The sequence below is a fragment of the Somniosus microcephalus genome, chromosome 4, assembly GCF_052327205.1.
Source record: "Somniosus microcephalus isolate GS21.2 chromosome 4, FLI_Smic_1.0, whole genome shotgun sequence".
Classification (NCBI taxonomy): domain Eukaryota; kingdom Metazoa; phylum Chordata; class Chondrichthyes; order Squaliformes; family Somniosidae; genus Somniosus; species Somniosus microcephalus.
In genome coordinates, this window is record NC_140990.1 from 75,569,272 (window position 1) to 75,594,907 (window position 25,636).

Below are 25,636 nucleotides of genomic sequence, written 5' to 3' on the forward strand. Positions count from 1 at the left end.
GAAGAATGAGAGGGGATCTCATTGAAACTTATAAAATTCTAACAGGACTAGACAGACTAGATGCAGGAAGGCTGTTTACGATGGTTGGGGAGTCCAGAACCAGGGGTCACAGTCTAAGGATAAGGGGTAAGCTATTTAGGACAGAGATGAGGAGGAATTTCTTCACCCAGAGAGTGGTGAACCTGTGGAATTCTCTACCACAGAAGGCAGTGGAGGCCAATTCATTAAATATATTCAAGAAGGAGTGGGATATATTTCTTAAAATAAAGGGATCAAGGGATATGGGAAGAGGCAGGGACCGGGTACTGAGTTTGGATGATCAGCCATGATCTCATTAAATGGCGGAGCAGGCTCGAGGGGCCGAATGGCGTACTCCTGCTCCTATCTTCTATGTTTCTATTCCTGGAAACACGCTGCAGGTCCTTCTTTATCTGGAGATCAAATGTCTGTTGTACCAGCAGTTAACAGGCTCCTGTGAACTCCTCCCTCTGCTATTTTAATGCAGACTTTAACCAACTTACTTTAATCAAGTTTAGTCTGCCTTAAGATGGTAGACTCAGAACTGTCACACAAACACGTTAAATCTTCGTAGAATAATTAATAGTCATTTTTAGACTGGAAACTCAAACCTGCCGTTTCACTTTCAGTCAGGAACAGATCGCAGTTTGACCCCAACCTCTGATTTGACAGCACATTTCCAGCATTCACCGTTGTTCTTCCTGACTCTAAACACAGTTGTAAAGGAGCCTCCTGTTCCATGCCTAAGAGCTCTGAACCATGGCAGAGAGCAGCTGGGACACATTTCTCACACGCCTCGCGATTAACCCACACGGAGCCTTTGCTGTCAGTGAAGAGACATGAGAAAGACCAAAGTGCCGTTTGCCCCTCTCAGTGTGGCCCTGAAGGACTGTGTCCAGGCTGGAGTTCTGTTCCCACCGTACGATCCTCCCCCAGATTGTCCTTTCTGAGCTCCAGCCAGGTGATGCTAAACACTCAGGTGGGAAAGATGAAAATCTACAACAATGTGTTTAACACAAAACTGATTGATTTGGCCAATATCCAGAATAATAAACTCTAGCCCAGTTGTAGGAGTTAATAAGATCAGCAGAAACAAACCCCAACTGTCAGAGTGAACATGGTTCAGTCCTGGATGTGATTAACAGCAGCAATAACAGCAGAATCCAACCCCTGCATTCACCTGTGAACTCGCTGATGCGTCAATAGGTGGGATGACTGAATGAATCCCTTCCCACACACAGAGCAGGTGAACGGCCTCTCCCCGGTGTGAACTCGCTGGTGTCTCAGCAGGTGCTGTTTGCTTTCAAAACTCTTCTCAGTCAGAACATTTAAAAGGTTTCTTGTCAGTGTGAACAAGTTGGTGTGTTAGAAGGTGGGATGAACAAGTGAATCCCTTCCCACAGACAGAGCAGGTGAACGGTCTCTCCCCAGTGTGATTGCGTTGGTGTGTCAGCAGATCCTTTGTGCTTTTGTAGCTCTTCTCACAGCAAGAACATTTAAAAGGTCTCTCCTCAGTGTGAACTCGCTGGTGCGTCAGGAGGTTTGATAAAGTATTAAATCCCTCCCCACATTCAATGCAGGTGAATTGCCTCCCTCTAGTACGAACTCGTTGGTGGGACAGTAGGCTAGATGACTGAGTGAATCCCTTCCCGCACACAGAGCAGGTGAATGGCCGCTCCCCAGTGTGAGTATGTTGGTGTTTCAGCAGCTGCTGGTTGCTTTTAAAGCTCTCCTCACAGTCAGAACATTTAAACGGTGTCTTATTAGAGTGAATAAGTTGGTGTGTTAGAAGGTGGGATGAACAAGTGAATCCCTTCCCACACACGGAGCAGGTGAACGGCCTCTCCCCAGTGTGAGTACGTTGGTGTGTAAGCAGATCATTGCTGCTTTTATAGCTCTTCTCACAGTCAGAACATTTAAACGGTCTCTTATCAGTGTGAACTCGCTGGTGTGTCAGGAGGTTTGATAAAGTGTTAAATCCCTTCCCACATTCAATGCAGGTGAATGGCCTCTCCCCAGTATGAGCTCGCTGGTGTGTCAGAAGGTTGGATGAATGAGTGAATCCCTTCCCACATAAGGAGCAGGTGAACGGCCTCTCCCCGGTGTGACTGCGTCGATGAGTTTCTAGCAGCGATGGGTAGTTGAATCCCTTCCCACAGTCCCCACATTTCCACAGTTTCTCCGTGGGGCATGGGTCCTTGTGTCTATCCAGGTTGGACGATCGGTTGAAGCCTCGTCCACACACACACAACACGTGTACGGTTTCTCTCCACTGTGAATGGTGTGATGTTTTGTCAGGCTGTGTAACTGGTTAAAACATTTCTCATCCACATTCAAAGGCCGATGATATTCAGATCCTGATGTATCGAGTGTCAGATCTCTGTCAGACCTTGATGTGATGTTTGGTTTGAGTTTCCCATCTGCAAATTCTCCCCGTCTAACACCCTGTGAAAGGAGTTTACAGAAGTCATCACTTTAAGTGCAGGATAGAAATTCAGAACAGACAATTTTAGTTTGTATGGAACATTCTTTTCTCTCTCATTCCCCATAAGCTGTAAATCCCCGTCCCACACACTCTCCCTCCTCCCTGTGCTGAAATCCAAACCCATCGCACCATCTCCAACACTTTTCAGTCGACGTTTCTCCTCCCCTGAAGGTGCTGACTCTGGCTGGGTTCAGTTCTACACTCACTGGTTCTCCTCCCTCTCCTCTCCTGAAGGTACTGACTCTGGCTGGGTTTGGTTCTACACTCACTGGTTCCCCTCCCTCTCCTCCCCTGAAGGTGCTGACTCTGGCTGGGTTCAGTTCTACACTCACTGGTTCTCCTCCCTCTCCTCTCCTGAAGGTACTGACTCTGGCTGGGTTTGGTTCTACAATCACTGGTTCCCCTCCCTCTCCTCTCCTGAAGGTGCTGACTCTGGCTGGGTTCAGTTCTACACTCACTGGTTCCCCTCCCTCTCCTCCCCTGAAGGTGCTGACTCTGGCTGGGTTCAGTTCTACATTCACTGGTTCCCCTCCCTCTCCTCCCCTGAAGGTGCTGACTCTGGCTGGGTTCAGTTCTACACTCACTGGTTCCCCTCCCTCTCCTCCCCTGAAGGTGCTGACTCTGGCTGGGTTCAGTTCTACACTCACTGGTTCCCCTCCCTCTCCTCCCCTGAAGGTGCTGACTCTGACTGGGTTTAGTTCTACACTCACTGGTTCCCCTCTCTCTCCTCCCCTGAAGGTGCTGACTCTGGCTGGGTTCAGTTCTACACTCACCGGTTCCCCTCCCTCTCCTCCTCTGAAGGTGCCGACGCTGGCTGGGTTCAGTTCAACACTCACTGGTTCCCCTCCCTCTCCTCCCCTGAAGGTGCTGACTCTGGCTGGGTTCAGTTCTACACTCACTGGTTCCCCTCCCTCTCCTCCCCTGAAGGTGCTGACTCTGGCTGGGTTCAGATCTACACTCACTGGTTCCCCTCTCTCTCCTCCCCTGAAGGTGCTGACTCTCGCTGGGTTCAGTTCTACACTCACCGGTTCCCCTCCCTCTCCTCCTCTGAAGGTGCCGACTCTGGCTGGGTTCAGTTCAACACTCACTGGTTCCCCTCCCTCTCCTCCCCTGAAGGTGCTGACTCTGGCTGGGTTCAGTTCTACACTCACTGGTTCCCCTCCCTCTCCTCCCCTGAAGGTGCTGACTCTGGCTGGGTTCAGATCTACACTCACTGGTTCCTCTCCCTCTCCTCCCCTGAACATGCTGACTCTGGCTGGGTTCAGTTCTACACTCACTGGTTCCCCTCCCTCTCCTCCCCTGAAGGTGCTGACTCTGGCTGGGTTCAGTTCTACACTCACTGGTTCCCCTCTCTCTCCACCCCTGAAGGTGCTGACTCTGGCTGGGTTCAGTTCCACACTCACTGGTTCCCCTCCCTCTCCTCCCCTGAAGATGCTGATTCTGACTGGGTTCATAAGAACATAAGAACATAAGAAATAGGAGCAGGAGTAGGCCAATCGGCCCCTCGAGCCTGCTCCGCCATTCAATAAGATCATGGCTGATCTGATCCTAACCGCCAATCTACTATCACAGAACTATCTCCTGAATGTAACAGAATTAGACACATGAAATAGGAGCAGGATCAGGCTCCACGGCCCCTGGGCCCGCTCCGCTACCCACAGTGCCATGACCGATCCGAACCTAGACTCATGTCCAAATTCCTGCCCGCTCCCCGTAACCCTTAATTCCCTTTACTTCTAGGAAACTGTCTATTTCTGTTTTAAATTTATGTAATGATGTAGCTTCTACAGCTTTTTGGGGCAGCATATTCCATGGACCTACCACCCTCTGAGTGAAGTAGTTCCTCCTCATCTCAGTTTTGAAAGAGCAGCCCCTTATTCTAAGACTATGCCCCCTAGTTCTAGTTTCACCCATCATCGGGAACATCATCCCCGCATCCACCCGATCCAACCCCTTCACAATCTTATATGTTTCAATAAGATCGCCTCTCATTCTTCTGAACTCCAACGAGTAGAGTCCCAATCTACTCAACCTCTCCTCATATGTCCATCCCCTCATCCCTGGGATTAACCGAGTGAACCTTCTTTGTACTGACTCGAGAGCAAGTATGTCTTTTCTTAAGTATGGACACCAAAACTGTATGCAGTATTCCAGGTGCGGTCTCACCAATACCTTGTACAACTGAAGCAATACCTCCCTATTTTTATATTCTATCCCCCTAGCAATGAAAGCCAACATTCCATTGGCCTTCTTAATCACTTGCTGCACCTGCATACTAACCTTTTGGGTTTCGTGCACCAGGACCCCCAGATCCCTTTGTACTTCAGTACTTTCCAGTTTCTTGCCATTAAGATAATAATTTGCTATACGATTTTTCCTGCCAAAGTGCATAACCTCACACTTTCCAGTATTGTATTCCATCTGCCAAATCTCTGCCCATTTACTTAGCCTGTCTATGTCCCCTTGCAGGTTTTTTATGTCCTCCTCACTCACTACTTTCCCTCCCATCTACACTCGCTGGTTCCCCTCCCTCTCCTCCCCAGAAGGTACTGACTCTGGCTGGGTTCAGTTCTACACTCACTGGTTCCCCTCCCTCTCTCCTGAAGGTGCTGACTCTGGCTGGGTTTGGTTCTACACTCACTGGTTCCCCTCCCTCTCCTCCCCTGAAGGTGCTGACTCTGGCTGGGTTTGGTTCTACACTCACTGGTTCCCCTCCCTCTCCTCCCCTGAAGGTGCTGACTCTGGCTGGGTTTGGTTCTACACTCACTGGTTCCCCTCCCTCTCCTCCCCTGAAGGTGCTGACTCTGGCTGGGTTTGGTTCTACACTCACTGGTTCCCCTCCCTCTCCTCCCCTGAAGGTGCTGACTCTGGCTGGGTTCAGTTCTGCACTCACTGGTTCCTCTCCCACTCCTCCCCTGAAGGTGCTGACTCTGGCTGGGTTCAGTTCTACACTCACTGGTTCCCCTGCTCCTCCCATGAAGGTGCAGACTCTGGCTGGGTTCAGTTCTACACTCACTGGTTCCCCTCCCTCTCCTCCCTGAAGGTGCTGACTCTGGCTGGGTTTGGTTCTACACTCACTGGTTCCCCTCCCTCTCCTCCCTGAAGGTGCTGACCCTGGCTGGGTTCAGTTCTACACTCACTGGTTCCCCTCCCTCTCCTCCCCTGAAGGTGCTGACTCTGCCTGGGTTCAGTTCTACACTCACTGGTTCCCCTCCCTCTCCTCCACTGAAGGTACTGACTCTGGCTGGGTTCAGTTCTACACTCACTGGTTCCCCTCCCTCTCCTCCCCTGAAGGTGCTGACTCTGGCTGGGTTCAGTTCTACACTCACTGGTTCCCCTCCCTCTCCTCCCCTGAAGGTGCTGACTCTGGCTGGGTTCAGTTCTACACTCACTGGTTCCCCTCCCTCTCCTCCCCTGAAGGTGCTGACTCTGGCTGGGTTCAGTTCTACACTCACTAGTTTCCCTCCCTCTCCTCCCCTGAAGGTGCTGACTCTGGCTGGGTTCAGTTCTACACTCACTGGTTCCCCTCCCTCTCCTCCCCTAAAGGTGCTGACTCTGGCTGGGTTCAGTTCTACACTCGTACAAAAGTAAAATACTGCAGCTGCTGGAAATCTGAAATAAAACCGGAAAATGCTGGAAATACTCAGGCAGCATCCGCGGAGCGAGAAACAGAGTTAACATTTCAGTTCAATGACGTTTCATCAGAATTGGAAACATATAGAGATGTAACAGGTTCTAAGCAAATGCGGAGGCAGGGAAAGGGTGGGGGGAGGAAAGAACAAAGCGGAAGGCCTGTGATAGGATGGATGGCAGGAGTGATGAAATGACAAAGGGATGATGCTGCAAAGCAAAAGGAGATGGTAACGGGGCAAGTAAAGAAACAAAAGATTGGTCTAAAGGTAGTGTAAATGGAATAGCAGAATCACCAACAGCTGCCGTACTAAACAATGGGAGCAGTGGTTATGATCTGAAATTGTTGAACTTAATGTCGAGTCCGGAAGGGTGTAAAGTGCCTCATCGAAAGATGAGGTGCTGTTCCTCAAGCTTCCATTGAGCTTCATTAGAACAGTGGAGGAGGCCGAGGACAGAGCGGGAGTGGAGCGGAGAATTAAAATGACGAGACTGGAAACTCAGGGTCACTCTGACAACTGAACTGAGGTGTTCCGCAAAGCGATCACCCAATCTGCATTTGGTCTTCCCAATGTAGAGGAAACCCTTTTGTGAGCAGTGAATACAGGATACTGAATTGAAAGGAGTACAAGTAAATCGCTGTTTCACCTGGAAGGAATGTTTGGGGCCCTGGACAGTGAGAAGGGAGGAGGTGAAAGGGCAGGTGTTGCCTCTCCTGTTGTATTGTGGGAAATGCGGCAGCCAGTTAGCGCACAGCAAGCTCCCACAAACAGCAATGTGATAATGACCAGATAATCTATTTTAGTGATGTTGATTGGGGGATATATATTGGCCAGGACACCGGGGATAACACCCCTGCTCTTCTTCAAAATAGTGCCGTGGGATCTTTTACATCCACCTGAAAGGATAGACGGGGCCTCGGTTTAACGTCTCATCCAAAAGATGGCACCTCCAACAGTGCAGCACCCCCTCAGCACTGCACTGGAGTGTCAGCCTGGATTTTTGTGTTCAAGTCTCTGGAGTGGGACTTGAAGAGTTCTGAGTACATGGGGCCTAAATCTGGGGCACTTCTGTTACAATTCTGTGGGATGTAAACCGTAACCCCGGCACTTACCAGCGCCTTCAGGAGAGACAGTGAGAAACCCGCTGTGTGCAGAGTGAGAATAAAATCAATGAGTCAATGATTGTCCTGGTCACTGGGACCCTGAAGTCCCGCCCACTCTCTGTTTTTGCCCACGATGGCCGCACATGCGCGGTGTTACTTGCTGATTCATTATGGCGGCGCTCAAACCCACCCGCTTTCCCTTACAAAGATGGCGGCCGTTAACCTGGGCCTGTTTTCAGGAAAAAGCCCGGTAGCTGCAAACGCGGGATCTGTAGGTTATTATTCGGGGTTTGCGACCTACGTCAGCTATTGATGAAGCCTTTCCCCTCCACCCGCCAGCTATATTACTGCCCCGCGCCTCGCCGCTTCGTACCTGCTGCAAAATCGCGCTCCCGACATCAGCCCGCCTGCAGCCTCTGCCCGTCTCCCGTACACCACACTGTGCATGCTCCAAACACAGCCCGGTATTGCGCCTGCGTACTGGGCTCCTGTAGTCTGGGTGCGGCACATTCCCCACCGCCCGGAATGCTGGGTAAAAGCCCCATTGAAAGACCATATTAGTGAATAGAACATGATTTACTGTGATTGCATTGAGGACTGAACCATGTTCATTCTCGCAGTTATGGTTTGTTTCTGATGATCTTATTAACCCCTATAATTGGCTGGAGATTAATATTCTTTATAAATATTTAAAATAAATACTTGTTTTAAACGCAGTGTGTCGAATATTTGATTTTTTCCATGATAAAATGAGACTAATTGATGTTCTGTTACCGACTTTTCCATTTTTCGGCCTTTTCTTACTGTGGATTATTTCAGTTCTCACCTCGTTCGCCTTCTTCCAGATCAAACCCCAAGCTTGCTCCATTTGTGTACATGGCTTGTGGGCATCATAGACTGAACTGTAATGTCTCACTGTACACTCATTTGAAGTTCCTTTGAACCGCCCCTTTATGGAACTGTATCATTTATCACTTTTTTGGAACCGATTTAGCAAAAATCCTGCACACGTATTGCATATGACAGCCTTTGAATTGTTCTGATCTTTGTAATTGTCATTACTGATTTTGATGGTCTCGTTGATTTAATCTCTTATTACTAACATACCTTGCACTATTTATTTAATTGAGATAATTGTTTCAAATACTTCCTTTATCAGGTCTTTAGCTCCTCCATTGATCTCTGTCAATAATCCTTGGTTAGGGACTGGGGTAAGGTTTAGGGATTAGTGGTTGGGGCTAGTGGTTATTGGTTAGGATTGGGGTTAATGGTTGGGGCCTATTAGGGACAACGAAGGTGATATATGCTTAGAGGCGCAGGGCAAGGCGAGAATACTCAATGAGTACTTTATATCGATGTTTACTAAGGAGGTGGATACTGACAAAATATCGGTAGAAGTGGAAAAGTTAGAAGCAGAAAAGGTAGAAGCAATGGAAGGGTGAAAATTAATAGACAGAATGTACTAGAAAGGCTGGGTATGCTTAGATTGGATAGGTCGCCTGGTCCAGATGGCTTGCTTCCCAGGTTGCTAAGGGAATTGGGGAAGGAGACAGCAGAAGGGCTTGCCATAATTTTCCAATCTTCCCTAGATGTGGGGGAGGTGCCTGAGGATTGAACAGTGGCAAATGTGACACCATTGTTCAAGAAAGGGTGTACTCTTTTGGATGCATCCTAAACCTTATAACCTTTAACTAATTAAACATCAAATGAAACTTAACAACTTAAATTAAAATTTTGTTGGCTGGGGTGATGATGCACTCCAGCCCCCGCGCGCCCACCGGTCACGGAAGGCCTCAAGTGTGCCGGCGGACACCGCGTGCTCCATCTCCAGGGCCACCCGGGCGTGAACGTGGCAGCGGAACAGAGGCAGGCAATCGGGCCGAATGACCCCCTCGATTGCCCGCTGCCTGGACCTGTTAATAGCCACTTTGGCCAGGCCCAGGAGCAGTCCTATGGGGAGGTCCTCTGACCTACCTGCTCCCCTCCGCACCGGGTGACCAAAGATCAGGAGCGTGGGACTGAAGTGCAGCCAAAAATCAAGGAGCAGCCCCTTCAAATAATGGAACAGGGGCTGCAACCTCTCACACTCCATGTAAACGTGGAACACGGACTCCAGAAAGGGTGTAAGGACAATCCCAGTAACTATAGGCTGGTCAGTTTAACATCAGTGGTGGGTAAAGTTTTAGAAACAATAATCAAGGAAAAAATTAACGGGCACTTGGAGAGATTTAAGCTAATTAAGGAGAGTCAACACAAATTTGTAAAAGGCAGATCGTGTTTGACTAATCTAATTGAATTTTTTGATGAAGTAACGGAGGATTGATGAAGGGAATGCAATGCATGTTGTCGACATGGATTTTCGGAAGGCATTTGACAAAGTACCACATAGAAGGCTGGTTAACAAAATTGAGGCTCAAGGAATAGGTGGGTCAGTGACAGCTTGGATAAGGAATTGGCTTAAGGACAGAAAACAGTGAGTTGTGGTAAATGGCTGTTTTTCAGACTGGAGGATGGTAGACAGTGGTGTTCCCCAATGGTCAGTGCTGGGGCCGCTGCTGTTTTTGATATGTGTAAGTGACCTGGATATTGGAATACAGAGTAGAATTTCTAAATTTGCCGATGACACCAAACATGGGGGTGTGGCAAACATTGATGATGACATCAATCGACTGCAACAGGACATAGAAAGGCTATCAGGGCTTAGTGCTCACCCCAACTCCTCTTTCACCCCTACTCCCCAACCCCCCTCACCCCAACTCCTCTTTCACCCCTACTCTCCAACCCCCCTCACCCCAACACCTCTTTCACCCCAACTCTCCAACCCCCTCACCCCAACTCCTCTTTCACCCCTACTCTCCAACCCCCTCACCCCAACTCCTCTTTCGCCCCTACTCTCCAACCCCCCTCACCCCAACTCCTCTTTCACCCCTACTCTCCAACCCCTCACCCCAACTTCTCTTTCACCCCTACTCTCCAACCCCCTCACCCCAACTCCCCTTTCACCCCTACTCTCCAACCCCCCTCACCCCAACTCCTCTTCACCCCAACTCTCCAACCCCCCTCACCCCAACTCCCCTTTCACCCCTACTCCCCAACCCCCCTCACCCCAACTCTCCAACCCCCTCACCCCTACTCTCCAATCTCCCTCACTCCAACTCCTCTTTCACCCCTACCCTCCAACCCACCTCACCCCAACTCCTCTTTCACCCCTACTCTCCAACCCCCCTCACCCCAACTCCTTTTCACCCCTACTCTCCAACCCCCCTCACCCCAACTCCTCTTTCACCCCTACTCTCCAATCCCCCTCACTCCAACTCCTCTTTCACCCCTACTCTCCAACCCCCTCACCCCAACACCTCTTTCACCCCTACTCTCCAATCCCCCTCACTCCAACTCCTCTTTCACCCCTACTCTCCAACCCCCTCACCCCAACTCCTCTTTCACCCCGACTCTCCAACCCCCCTCACCCCAACTCCTCTTTCACCCCTACTCTCCAACCCCCCTCACCCCAACTCCTCTTTCACCCCTACTTTCCAACCCACCTCACCCCAACTCCTCTTTCACCCCTACCCTCCAACCCACCTCACCCCAAATCCTCATTCACCCCTACTCTCCAACCCCCCTCACCCCAACTCCTCTTTCACCCCTACTCTCCAACCCCCCTCACCCCAACTCCTCTTTCACCCCTACCCTCCAACCCCCCTCACCCCAACTCCTCTTTCACCCCTACTCTCCAACCCCCCTCACCCCAAATCCTCTTTCACCCCTACTCTCCAACCCCCTCACCCCAACTCCTCTTTCACCCCTACTCTGCAACCCCCCTCACCCCAACTCCTCTTTCACCCCTACTCTGCAACCCCCCTCACCCCAACTCCTCTTTCACCCCTACTCTCCAACCCCCCTCACTCCAACTCCTCTTTCACCCCTACTCTCCAACCCCCTCACCCCAACACCTCTTTCACCCCTACTCTCCAATCCCCCTCACCCCAACTCCTCTTTCACCCCTACTCTCCAACCCCCCTCACCCCAACTCCTCTTTCACCCCTACTCTCCAACCCCCCTCACCCCAACTCCTCTTTCACCGCTACTCTCCAACCCCCCCTCACCCCAACTCCTCTTTCACCCCTACTCTCCAACCCCCTCACCCCAACTCCTCTTCACCCCTACTCTCCAACCCCCCTCACCCCAACTCCTCTTTCACCCCTACTCTCCAATCCCCTCACCCCAACTCCTCTTTCACCCCTACTCTCCAACCCCCTCACCCCAACTCCTCTTTCACCCCTACTCTCCAACCCCCCTCACCCCAACTCCTCTTTCACCCCTACTCTCCAACCCCCTCACCCCAACTCCTCTTTCACCCCTACTCTCCAAATCCCCTCACCCCAACTCCTCTTTCACCCCTACTCTCCAACCCCCCTCACTCCAACTCCTCTTTCACCCCTACTCTCCAACCCCCCTCACCCCAACTCCTCTTTCACCCCTACTCTCCAACCCCCTTCACCCCAACACCTCTTTCACCCCTACTCTCCAACCCCCTCACCCCAACACCTCTTTCACCCCCACTCTCCAACCCCCCCTCACCCCAACTCCTCTTTCTCCCCTACTCTCCAACCCCCCTCACCCCAACTCCTCTTTCACCCCTACTCTCCAACACCACTCACCCCAACTCCTCTTTCACCCCTACCCTCCAACCCACCTCACCCCAACTCCTCTTTCACCCCTACTCTCCAACCCCCTCACCCCAACACCTCTTTCACCCCAACTCCTCTTTCACCCCTACCCTCCAACCCACCTCACCCCAACTCCTCTTTAACCCCTACTCTCCAACCTCCCTCACCCCAATTCCTCTTTCACCCCTACTCTCCGACCCTCTCACCCCAACTCCTCTTTCACCCCTACTCTCCAACACCCCTCAACCCAACTCCTCTTTCACTCCTACTCTCCAGCCCCCTCACCCCAACTCCTCTTTCACCCCTGCTCTCCAACCTCCCTCACCCCAACTCCTCTTTCACCCCTACTCTCCAAACCCCTCACCCCAACTCCTCTTTCACCCCTACTCTCCAACCCCCTCACCCCAACTCCTCTTTCACCCCTACTCTCCAAGCCCCCTCACCCCAACTCCTCTTTCACCCCTACTCTCCAACCCCCCCTCACCCCAACTCCTCTTTCACCCCTACTCTCCAACCCTCTCACCCCAACTCCTCTTTCACCCCTACTCTCCAACCCCCCTCACACCAACTCCTCCTTCACCCCTACTCTCCAACCCCCCTCACCGCAGCTCCTCTTTCACCCCTACTCTCCAACCCCCCTCACCCCAACTCCTCTTTCACCCCTACTCTCCAACCCCCTCACCCCAACTCCTCCTTCACCCCTACTCTCCAACCCCCCTCACCCCAACTCCTCTTTCACCCCTACACTCCAATCCCCCTCACTCCAACTCCTCTTTCACCCCAACTCTCCAACACTTCTCACCCCAACTCCTCTTTCACCCCTACTCTCCAAACCCCCTCACCCCAACTCCTCTTTCACCCCTACTCTCCGACCCTCTCACCCCAACTCCTCTTTCACCCCTACTCTCCAACCACTTCACCCCAACTCCTCTTTCACCCCAACTCTCCAACACTTCTCACCCCAACTCCTCTTTCACCCCCACTCTCCAACCCCCCTCACCCCAACTCCTCTTTCAACCCTACTCTCTGACCCTCTCACCCCAACTCCTCTTTCACCCCTAATCTCCAAACCCCCTCACCCCAACTCCTCTTTCACCCCTACTCTCCAACCGCCTCACCCCAACTCCTCTTTCACCCCTACTCTCCAACCCCCCTCACCCCAACTCCTCTTTCACACCTACTCTCCAACCCCCTCACCCCAACTCCTCTTTCACCCCTACCCTCCAACCCCCCTCACCCCAACTCCTCTTTCACCCCTACTCTCCAACACCACTCACCCCAACTCCTCTTTCACCCCTACCCTCCAACCCACCTCACCCCAACTCCTCTTTCACCCCTACTCTCCAACCCCCTCACCCCAACACCTCTTTCACCCCAACTCCTCTTTCACCCCTACCCTCCAACCCACCTCACCCCAACTCCTCTTTAACCCCTACTCTCCAACCTCCCTCACCCCAACTCCTCTTTCACCCCTACTCTCCGACCCTCTCACCCCAACTCCTCTTTCACCCCTACTCTCCAACACCCCTCAACCCAACTCCTCTTTCACTCCTACTCTCCAGCCCCCCTCACCCCAACTCCTCTTTCACCCCTACTCTCCAACCTCCCTCACCCCAACTCCTCTTTCACCCCTACTCTCCAAACCCCTCACCCCAACTCCTCTTTCACCCCTACTCTCCAACCCCCTCACCCCAACTCCTCTTTCACCCCTACTCTCCAAGCCCCCTCACCCCAACTCCTCTTTCACCCCTACTCTCCGACCCCCCCTCACCCCAACTCCTCTTTCACCCCTACTCTCCAACCCCCCTCACACCAACTCCTCCTTCACCCCTACTCTCCAACCCCCCTCACCCCAACTCCTCTTTCACCCCTACTCTCCAACCCCCCTCACCCCAACTCCTCTTTCACCCCTACTCTCCAACCCCCTCACCCCAACTCCTCCTTCACCCCTACTCTCCAACCCCCCTCACCCCAACTCCTCTTTCACCCCTACACTCCAATCCCCCTCACTCCAACTCCTCTTTCACCCCAACTCTCCAACACTTCTCACCCCAACTCCTCTTTCACCCCTACTCTCCAAACCCCCTCACCCCAACTCCTCTTTCACCCCTACTCTCCGACCCTCTCACCCCAACTCCTCTTTCACCCCTACTCTCCAACCACCTCACCCCAACTCCTCTTTCACCCCTACTCTCCAAACCCCCTCACCGCAACTCCTCTTTCACCCCTACTCTCCGACCCTCTCACCCCAACTCCTCTTTCACCCCTACTCTCCAACACTTCTCACCCCAACTCCTCTTTCACCCCCACTCTCCAACCCCCCTCACCCCAACTCCTCTTTCAACCCTACTCTCCGACCCTCTCACCCCAACTCCTCTTTCACCCCTAATCTCCAAACCCCCTCACCCCAACTCCTCTTTCACCCCTACTCTCCAACCCCCTCACCCCAACTCCTCTTTCACCCCTACTCTCCAACCCCCCTCACCCCAACTCCTCTTTCACACCTACTCTCCAACCCCCTCACCCCAACTCCTCTTTCACCCCTACCCTCCAACCCACCTCACCCCAACTCCTCTTTCACCCCTACTCTCCAATCACCCTCACCCCAACTCCACTTTCACCCCTACTCTCCAACCCCCCTCACCCCAACTCCTCTTTCACCCCAACTCTCCAACCCCCCTCACCCCAACTCCTTTCACCCCTACTCTCCAACCCCCCTCACCCCAACTCCTCTTTCACCCCTACCCTCCAACCCACCTCACCCCAACTCCTCTTTCACCCCTACTCTCCAACCCCCCGCACCCCAACTCCTCTTACACCCCTACCCTCCAACCCCTCTCACCCCAACTCCTCATTCACCCCTACTCTCCAACCCCCTCACCCCAACTCCTCTTTCACCCCTACTCTCCAACCCCCTCACCCCAACTCCTCTTTCACCCCTACTCTCCAACCCCCCTCACCCCAACTCCTCTTACACCCCACCCTCCAAACCCCCTCACCCCAACTCCCCTTTCACCCCTACTCTCCAACCACTTCACCCCAACTCCTCTTTCACCCCTACTCTCCAACCCCCCTCACCCCAACTCCTCTTACACCCCACCCTCCAAACCCCCTCACCCCAACTCCCCTTTCACCCCTACTCTCCAACCACTTCACCCCAACTCCTCTTTCACCCCTACTCTCCAACCCCCGTCACCCCAACTCCTTTCACCCCTAATCTCCAACCCCCCTCACCCCAACTCCTCTTTCACCCCTACTCTCCAACCCCCCTCACCCCAACTCCTCTTTCACCCCTACTCTCCAACCCCCCTCACCCCAACTCCTCTTTCACCCCTACTCTCCAACCCCCCTCACCCCAACTCCTCTTTCACCCCTACTCTCCAACCCCCCTCACCCCAACTCCTCTTTCACCCCTACTCTCCAACCCCCCTCACCCCAACTCCTCTTTCACCCCTACTCTCCAACCCCCCTCACCCCAACTCCTCTTTCACCCCTACTCTCCAAACCCCCTCACCCCAACTCCTCTTTCACCCCTACTCTCCAACCCCCCTCACCCCAACTCCTCTTTCACCCCTACTCTCCAACCCCCCCTCACCCCAACTCCTCTTTCACCCCTACTCTCCAACCCCCCTCACCCCAACTCCTCTTTCACCCCTACTCTCCAACCCCCTCACCCCAACTCCTCTTTCACCCTACTCTCCAACCCCCCTCACCCCAACTCCTCTTTCAGTGCTACTTTTACTGACTTCAATGGAAAACAAACTGATATTTGGATCCTGTCAGGTTTTGAAAGAGATTTATAAATGATTCTGGAGGTTCTTCCAGTTGGTAACTTTCTTTTTTCTGTCCGCTCGGGGAGTGTGATAACAGACTTTCCCCTGTGAATATAGAGCTGGAGTATTGGGCCATGATGTGTTTACTTGTTCATCTTGTTGACTCTAAATATTGAGTCTTGTGGTTTCAGACACCAGATAATCAAGCTCACAACAACAGATTGTCTTTCACTGACTTTATTAACAGCACTGCAAAGATACAGACAGAGTATAGTTACCTGATCCGGAGAACAGAGATAATACAGTGGATTCAGAGCTCTCTTCTCCCCAGGTCTGTTCTAACAAGCTGTGACTACACTGGCGATATTTATATTTAACTTGTTTACTACATTATTGACCTGGCCCTGCCCAAACCATAACCACAAGGATATCTGTCATTGTTCTGACTGTGACCACAAGGCTGTGTCACTATCACACACACACACCGTTTCCTTCTTTCACATCTCCATACACAGACCATCTCTTTACACATCCCCTTTCTACACAATTGCAGCCGACATGAGCAAGGACGTGAGGCTCATTAAAAGACACACTCATTTCATGACAGCAAAGGTTACACTGGGACAAATCTTCAGTTATTTTCCATTACAGGCAAAATGCAGAGCGGTCCTGCAGCACATGGCACCTTAACAGAGTCTCATTAGCCTACAGGCTTCTGTTAAATACATTTGCTGAGTGACTTTAAATTTAAACCAGGTTCTGAGGCGTGATGCTCTATTCACACATCGAAGGTGAGAGAGATGCTGTGGGTCACACGCTAAGTCCAGTAGCTGAAAGTGATTAACAGACTGGGTTTTGTGTTTAGTGATCCCGGGCGTTTTACCGATACCTTCCCTGGATGCCAAGGCTAGGAGAGGCACTCTGGAATGTATGGGGAGCTGGGACTTGTCCATGAGAGTAACCGAAGAGTAATCAGTAGAGGAAAAAGTACTTGAACAACTAATGGGACTAAAAGGCGATAAATCTCCTGGACCTGACGGCCTACATCCTAGGATTCTAAAAGAGGTGGCTGCAGAGATAGTGGATGCATTGGTTGTGATCTTCCAAAATTCCCGAGGTTCTAGAACAGTCACAGCGGATTGGAAGGTAGCAAATGTAACCCGCTATTCCAGAAAGGAGGGAGAGCAAAACCGGGAACTACAGACCAGTTACCCTGACATCAGTTGTTGGGAAAATGCTGAAATGCATTATTAAGGAAGTGGTATCAGGGCACTTAGAAAATCATAACATGATTAGGCAGAGTCAACATGGAAAATTGTGTTTAATAAATTTATTAGGGTTTTTTGAGGAGTATCTGGCAGGGTCAATAAAGGGGAACCAGTGGATGTAGTATATTTGGATTTTCAAAAGGCATTCGATAAGGTGCCACATAATAGGTTGTTATGCAAAGTAAGGGCTCATGTGGTTGGGGTAATGTATTGGCATGCATAGAGAATTGGTTAACAGACAGAAAACAGAGAGTAGGGATAAATGGGTCATTTTCAGGTTGGCAGGCTGTAATTAGTGGGGTGCCGCAAGGATCACTGCTTGGGCCTCAGCTATTTACAACCTATATTAATGACTTAAATGAAGGGACCGGGTGTAATGTATCCCATTTTGCTGCTGATACAAAGCTAGGTGGGACAGTAAGCTGTGAGGAGAACACAGAGTCTGCAAAGGGATTTAGATAGACTGAGTGAGTGGGCAGTAAGGTGGCAGATGGAGTATAATGTGGGGAAATGTGAGGTTATTCACTTTGGTAGGAAGAATAGAAAAACAGAATATTTTTTAACTGGTGAGAAACTTTCAAATGTTGGTATTCAGAGAGATTTGGGTGTCCTCGTGCAAGAAACACAGAAAGCTAGCATGCAGGTACAGCAAGCAATAAGGAAGGCAAATGGCATGTTGGCCTTTATTGCAAGGGGGTTGGTGTATAAGAGTAAGGAAGTCTTGCTCCAATTGTACAGGGCCTTGGTGAGACCACACCTGGAGTACTGTGCACAGTTCTGGTCTCCTTATCTAAGGAAGGATATACTTGCCTTGGAGGTGGTGCAACGAAGGTTCACTAGATTGATTCCTGGGATGACAGGGCTGTCCTATGATGAGAGATTGTGTAGAATGGGCCGATACTCTCTGGAGTTTAGAAGAATGAGAGGTGATCTCATTGAAACATACAAGATTCTGAGGGGGATTGACAGGGTAGATGCTGAGAGATTGTTTCCCCTGGCTGGAGTGTCCAGAACACGGGGGCATAGTCTCAGGATAAGGGGTCGGCCATTTAAGACTGAGATGAGGAGGAATTTCTTCACTCAAAGGATTGTGAATCTTTGGAATTCTCTGCCCCAGAGGGCTGTGGAAGCTGAGTCGTTGAGTATATTCAAGGCTGAGATCGATAGATTTTTGGACTCCAGGGGAATCGAGGGATATGGAGATTGGGCAGGAAAGTGGAGTTGAGGTTGATGATCAGCCAGTCGGGACCAGCGGGAGCAGCGAGGAGGAGCTCGGGAGAAAACCCGGCGACCAGCGAGGCCCGAGACCAGTCGGGAGCAGTGTGGTGAGACCGGTATAAAAACCGGAGAGAGGCGAGGCCCGAGACCAGTCGGGAGCAGTGTGGTGAGACCGGTATAAAAACCGGAGAGAGGCGAGGCCCGAGACCAGTCGGGAGCAGTGTGGTGAGACCGGTATAAAAACCGGAGAGAGGCGAGGCCCGAGACCAGTCGGGAGCAGTGTGGTGAGACCGGTATAAAAACCGGAGAGAGGCGAGGCCCGAGACCAGTCGGGAGCAGTGTGGTGAGACCGGTATAAAAACCGGAGAGAGGCGAGGCACACCAACTCAGCAGCGGGGAGAGAGGTAAAAAGTAATCAGTGTGTGACGTCACCAGGGAGCAGGTAGGTGATTGGTTGGTGAGTATTTCTCTTTTTTCAATACAAGCTTGAATTCTGTGGTGTTAAATTTCTGTGGTGTAGTGGGGATAGTTGGTAAATAAAGCGCCCTAGAGCATACCTGTAACTGGGGTATTGAATAAATTTTTAAAGAAATTAAAGGGGTAAGTCATGGCAGGAGAGCTCAGACCCGTGCTCTGCTCCTCCTGCTCTATGTGGGAAGTCAGGGATGCTGCCAGTGTCCCTGATGACCATGTGTGCAGGAAATGCATCCAGCTGCAGCTACTTGTAGACCGCATTGCGGCGCTCGAGCTGCGGGTGGATGAATTTTGGAGCATGCGCGATGCTGAAAGGCTCGTGGATAACACGTTTAGCGAGTTGTGCACGCCTCAGGGTAGGGCAGCACAGGGGGTGACCATCAGGCGGAGCAACAAAGGCAGGCAGGTAGTACAGGGAACCCCTGCGGACATCCCCCTTTCAAACAAGTATACCGCTTTGGATACTGTTGAGGGGGATGACTCACCAGGGGAAGGCAGCAGCGGCCAACTTCCTGGCACTGGGGGTGCTCCTGCTGCCCAGGAAGGGGGGAAAAAGAGTGGGAGAGCAATAGTGGTAGGGGATTCTATAGTAAGGGGAACAGATAGGCGTTTCTGTGGCCGTAGACGTGAATCCAGGATGGTTTGCTGCCTCCCTGGTGCCAGGGTCAAGGATGTCACTGAGCGGCTGCAGGGCATTCTGGAGGGGGAGGGAGAACAGCCAGTGGTCGTGGTCCACATTGGTACCAACGACATAGGTAAAAAGAGGGATGAGGTCCTGCAGCAAGAATTTAGGGAGCTAGGTGAAGGATTAAGGAGCAGGACCTCAAAGGTTGTAATCTCTGGATTACTCCCGGTGCCACGTGCTAGTAAGTATAGGAATAGGAAGATAGAACAGATGAATGCGTGGCTAAAGGGATGGTGCAAGGGGGAGGGCTTTAGTTTCCTGGATCACTGGGTCTGCTTCTGGGAAAGGTGGGACTTGTACAAGTCGGACGGTTTACACCTGAACCAGGGGGGAACCAATATCCTTGTGGGGAGGTTTGCTAGCACTGCTGGGGAGGGTTTAAACTAACTTGGCAGGGGGTTGGGGTACAGAGTGGAGCTATAGTAGGGGGTGATTTACGGCCAAATACAGAGGGAAAGACAAGTCAGCTGGGAAGGCAGAGCAAATATGTGAAGGCAAAAGAGAATATGGCAGGGCTGGAAGGCATTTATTTTAATGCAAGGAGTCTTGCAAGTAAGGTGGATGAACTGAAGTTGTTGTTGAACACATGGGAGTACGATATTGTTGCTATCACGGAGACATGGTTGAGGGAGGGTCAGGACTGGCAGCTCAATATTCCGGGGTATAGAATCTTCAGGCGAGACAGAGGGGGGTGTAAAAGGGGAGGGGGTGTTGCAATATTAATTAAGGAGTCAATTACTGCTGTAAGGAGGGATGATATATTAGCGGGTTCCTCTAATGAGGCCATATGGGTAGAACTTAAAAACAAAAAGGGGGCAAGCACTTTGCTGGGAGTGTACTATAGGCCCCCAAACAGTCAGGGGGAGATAGAGGAACAGATATGTAGGCAAATCTCCGAGAAGTGCGAAAATAATAGGGTAATAATAGTGGGGGATTTCAACTTCCCCAATATAAATTGGGACAGTCAGAGTGTGAAAGGCTTAGAGGGTGCAGAATTCTTAAAGTGCATCCAGGAGAGCTTTTTGAGCCAACATGTAGAAAGTCCTACAAGAGAGGGGGCGGTACTGGACCTAATTCTGGGGAATGTAGCCGGGCAAGTGGTGGAAGTGTCAGTAGGAGAGCATTTTGGCGACAGTGACCATAATTCGGTGAGATTTAAGGTGGTCATGGAAAAAGACAAAGACGGCCCGGAAATAAGGGTTCTAAATTGGGGGAAGGCCGATTTTAATATGATAAGGCAGGATCTGGCCAAAGTGGACTGGGAGCAGCTGCTTATAGGAAAATCCACATCAAAACAGTGGGAGACTTTCAGAAGGGAAATAGAGAGAGTACAACGCCAACATGTTCCTGTAAAGGTCAAGGGTGGGACCAACAAGCAAAGGGAACCTTGGATGACAAGGGATATACAGAAATGCATTAGAAATAAGAGGGGGGCTTTTGGCAGTTACAAAAGACTAAAGACAGAAGAAGCCCTAGAGGAGTATAAAAAGTGCAGGGGCATACTTAAAAAAGAAATTAGGAGGGCGAGGAGGGGCCATGAAATAACACTGGCGAGCAAAATAAAGGAAAATCCTAAGATGTTTTATAAGTATATTAAGGGCAAGAGGATAACCAGGGAAAGGGTAGGGCCCATTAGGGACCAAAGTGGCAATCTGTGTGTAGAGCCAGAGGATGTAGGCGGGGTTTTAAATGAATTTTTTGCATCTGTGTTCACTATGGAGAAAGACGATGCAGACATAGAAATCGGGCAAGGGGACTGTGACATACTTGAACATATTAGCATCGAGAGGGAGGAGGTGCTAGCGGTTTTAGCGGGCCAAAAAGTGGATAAATCCCCAGGCCCGGACGAGATGTATCCCAGGCTGCTGTGGGAGGCAAGGGAGGAGATTGCAGGGGCTCTGACACTAATTTTCAGAACCTCTCTGGCCACAGGGGATGTACCAGAGGACTGGAGAACAGCTAACGTAGTACCATTATTCAAGAAAGGTAGCAGGGATAAACCAGGGAATTACAGGCCAGTGAGTCTAACATCTGTGGTGGGGAAATTATTGGAAAAAATTCTGAGGGACAAAATTAATCTCCACTTGGAGAGGCAAGGATTAATCGGGGATAGTCAGCATGGCTTTGTCAAGGGTAAATCATGTCTAACAAATCTGATCGAATTTTTCGAGGGGGTGACTAGTGGGGTGGATGAGGGAAATGCTGTGGATGTGGTGTACATGGACTTCAGTAAAGCTTTTGACAAAGTCCCGCATAGGAGACTGGTCAAGAAGGTAAGAGCCCATGGGATCCAGGGTGCCTTGGCGCGTTGGATCCTAAACTGGCTGAGTGGCAGGAGGCAGAGGGTGATGGTCGAAGGTTGCTTTTGTGACTGGAAGCCTGTGTCCAGTGGGGTACCTCAGGGATCGGTGCTGGGTCCCTTACTGTTTGTGATCTACATAAATGATTTGGATGAAAATGTAAAAGGTATGATCAGTAAGTTCGCAGATGACACGAAAATTGGTGGGGTGGTAAATTGCGAGGAGGAAAGCCTCCGGCTACAGGACGATATAAACGGGTTGGTCAGATGGGCGGAAAAGTGGCAAATGGAATTTAACCCTGAAAAGTGCGAGGTGATGCATTTTGGACGGACAAATAAGGCAAGGGAATACACAATGAGTGGTAGGACCCTAGGAAGTACAGAGGGTCAGAGGGACCTTGGTGTACATGTACATAGATCCCTGAAGGCAGCGGAGCAGGTAGATAAGGTGGTTAAAAAGGCATATGGGATACTTGCCTTCATTAGCCGAGGCATAGAATATAAGAGCAGGGAGGTTATGATGGAGCTGTACAAAACGCTGGTGAGGCCACAGCTGGAGTACTGTGTGCAGTTCTGGTCGCCTCACTATAGGAAGGATGTGATTGCTTTGGAGAGGGTGCAGAGAAGATTCACCAGGATGTTACCTGGGATGGAGCGCCTCAGCTATGAAGAGAGGCTGGACAGGCTGGAGTTGTTTTCCTTGGAGCAGAGAAGGCTGAGGGGGGACCTGATTGAGGTGTACAAAATAATGAGGGGCATAGATAGGGTAGATAAAGAGGAACTTTTCTCCTTAGTGGGGGGGTCAATAACAAGGGGGCATAGATTCAGGGTAAGGGGCAGGAGATTTAGAGGGGATTTGAGGAGGAACTTTTTCACCCAGAGGATGGTTGGAATGTGGAACTCAATGCCTGAAAGGGTGGTGGAGGCAGGAACCCTCACAACATTCAAGAAGCATTTGGATGAGCACTTGAAATGCCATTGCATACAAGGCTATGGACCAAATGCTGGAAAATGGGATTAGACTGGACAGGGATGGATGGACGGCGCAGACATGATGGGCCGAAGGGCCTCTTTCTGTGCTGTAAAACTCTATGACTCTATGACTCTATGATGTTATTGAATGGCGGAGCAGGCTCGAGGGGCCAAATGGCCCACTCCTGCTCTAATTATTATGCTATCTTATGTTCTTACACTGCGGGGGAGAAATTCCCCTCGAGCCCTGTTTGGGGCGCTAAATCAGAAAAGCTGGAAAAGTTAGTGCCAGGCGCTAACCTCTTCCAGCCTCTCTGAAATTCCCATTTTTTGCTCCAAGAGGGAAGTGGAGCGGTAAACCAAGCTCTGCACATCCTCCTTGGGGCGCAGGAGGAGGGAAGTTCATGACCCGGGGCGATGTGCTCAGCAGCCCCACCAGTGGCCAAGCGTGGCGCTGCCGCCTTGCAGGGGCTCTTCCCTGAATTAAAGGGAAGGGCCCCATGCTGCGAACTCTGCAGATTTTCTTAAACTTACCTGGACCACCGAGGAGGGGTGCCGAGCGATCAGCCTGGCACTCGAGCAGAGAGCCGGGCTGACCGATCATGGCACGGACCCCGCATCCGGAGGCGCAAAAAAAAAGTTTTTAAAAATGCGACTTTTTTTCAGGGCGGTCGGCCACCTCACCTTTAACTCGCGCCCCCCCCTAGCGGCTGGCCACCTCACCTTTAACTTGCGCCCCCGCCCCCTCTAGCGGCCGGCCACCTCACCTTTAACTCGCGCCCCCTCTAGCGGCCGGCCACCTCACCTTTAACTCGCGCCCCTGCAGCGGCCGGCCACCTCACCTTTAACTCGCGCCCCTGCAGCGGCCGGCCACCTCACCTTTAACTCACGCCCCTGCAGCGGCCGGCCACCTCACCTTTAACTCACGCCCCTGCAGCGGCCGGCCACCTCACCTTTAACTCACGCCCCCTACCAGCCAGCCACCTCACCTTTAACTCGCGCCCCCTAGCGGCTGGCAACCTCACCTTTAACTCGCGCCCCCCGTAGCGGCCGGCCACCTCACCTTTAACTCGCTCCCCCCGCCCCCCCCAAGCGGCCGGCTGCCCTGCTTGCGTCCCCTGCAGCAGTCGCTGCCATCGCCCGGCGCTGCTGCAGGAGGCGAAGGGCAATTTTTGTGCCGGGGCGATGCGTCCAGAGATGATGTCACGAGATCGGTGCACAACCCGGTAGCACCGCCGCTAACCTCCCGGGGAATTTGGCCACGGGAGGCGCAAAGGAGGGGAATTTCTCCCCCCCATGTGTTTAAAACAAAGCTGATTTATTTTGCATTGATCCAGAATATTAAATTCCAGCCCAGTTATAGGGGTTATTGACATCAGCAGAAACAAACCCCAACTGTCAGAGTGAACATGGTTCAGTCCTGGATGTGATTAACAGCAGAATCCTACTTCGGCAGTAACGTGTGAACTCACTGGTGTTTCAGCAGGTGGGATGACTGAGTGTATCCCTTCCCACACACGGAGCAGGTGAACGGTCTCTCCCCAGTGTGAACTCGCTGGTGGCTCAGTCGGTGTGATGAATCAGTGAATCTCTTCCCACACACAGAGCAGGAGAACGGCCTCTCCCCAGTGTGAACTCGCTGGTGTCTCAGCAGCTGGGATGATGTAACAAATCCTTTCTCACACACGGAGCAGGTGAACGGTTTCTCCCCAGTGTGAGTGCGTTGGTGTGTCAGCAGATCGTTACTTCTTTTAAAGGTCTTCTCACAGTCAGAACATTTAAAAGGTCTCTCGTCAGTGTGAACTCGCTGGTGTGTCAGCAGGGTGGATGACTGAGTGAATCTCTTCCCACACACGGAGCAGGTGAACGGCCTCTCCCCGGTGTGGGTGAGTTGGTGTCTCTGGAGGCTGGATATCTGAGTGAATCTCTTCCCACACACGGAACAGGTGAATGGCCTCTTCCAGGTGTGAACAGGCCGGTGTTTCAAAAGGTGGGGTAAACAAGTGAATCTCTTCCCACACACGGAGCAGGTAAACGGCCTCTCACCGGTGTGAACTCGCTGGTGTATCAACAGGTGGGATGAACGAGGGAAACTCTTCCCACACACAGAGCAGGTGAACGGCCTCTCCCCAGTGTGAACTCGCTGGTGCGTAGTGAGGTTTGATGAACAAGTGAATCCCTTCCCACACACGGAGCAGGTGAACGGTCTATCCCCAGTGTGAACTCGCTTGTGTGCCAAAAGGTGGCTTGACCTAGTGAATCCCTTCCCACACACTAAACATGGGAATGGCCTCTCCCCTGTGTGAACTCGCTTGTGTGTCAAAAGTTGGACTGAGCGAGTGAATCCCTTCCCACACACGGAGCAGTAGAATGGCCATTCCCTAGTGTGAATGTCCTCGTGTGTCAAAAGGTGGGCTAAACGAGTGAATCCCTTCCCACACACGGAGCAGTTGAACGGTCTCTCCTTGGTGTGAACTTGCTGGTGTTCAGCGAGTTGCAATGACTGGCTGAACCTCTGCCCACAGTGAGAGCAACTGAATGGACTCTCATGAGTGTGAAGGAGCTGATGTTCAGCCAGACGGAATGACGGCTGGAACCTCTTCCCGCAGTGAGAGCAACAGAACGGTCTCTCGTCAGTGTGAACTCGCTGGTGTTCAATCAGCTCCTCAGAGGTTTTAAAGCTGTTCCCACAGTCAGAGCATTTAAAAGGTCTCTCATCAGTGTGATCAAGTTGGTGTGCAGTGAGGTGGGATGAACAAGTGAATCCCTTCCCACACACGGAGCAGGTGAATGGCCTCTCCCTATTGCGAGCTCGCTGGCGTGTCAGCATGCTAGACAATTGAGTAAATCCCTTCCGAGAGAGAGCAGGTGAACAGCCTATCCCCAATCTCCAGCAGGGCCAGTTAATTGAATCCCTTCCCACAGTCCCCACATTTCCATAGTTTCTCCATGGTGAGGGTGTCCTTGTGTCTCTCCAGGTTGGATGATCAGTTGAAGCCTCGTCCACACACAGAACACGTGTACGGTTTCTCCCCGCTG

At 51.5% G+C, this 25,636-nt stretch overlaps 1 protein-coding gene across 1 annotated transcript; it reads right to left on the reverse strand.

Moving 5' to 3' along the window:
- Positions 1–1,194: 1,194 nt before the first annotated feature.
- On the reverse strand, positions 1,195–25,514 carry LOC147119257 (uncharacterized). The gene is made up of 5 exons (XM_085984925.1): positions 24,430–25,514; positions 24,070–24,345; positions 22,970–22,975; positions 1,653–2,126; positions 1,195–1,318 (listed from the first exon to the last, which is right to left on the reverse strand). The coding sequence occupies exons 1-5, from the start codon at positions 25,425–25,427 to the stop codon at positions 1,195–1,197; spliced, it is 1,878 nt and encodes a 625-aa protein (XP_085841051.1). The 5' UTR covers positions 25,428–25,514.
- Between the last annotated feature and the right edge of the window lie 122 nt (positions 25,515–25,636).

Bases quoted from the DNA above. Each gene is read 5' to 3' on its own strand.
- LOC147119257 (XM_085984925.1), bottom strand. From the start codon at position 25,427: ATGCTGACACGCCAGCGAGCTCGCAATAGGGAGAGGCCATTCACCTGC. The intron at 24,346-24,429 runs GTCATCCACCCT...GACCTTTAAAAG, and splicing joins TGTGGGAAGAGATTCACTCA to AAGTAACGATCTGCTGACAC. The intron at 1,319-1,652 runs GTCATCTAGCCT...GAGTTTTGAAAG, and splicing joins TGCGGGAAGGGATTCACTCA to CAAACAGCACCTGCTGAGAC.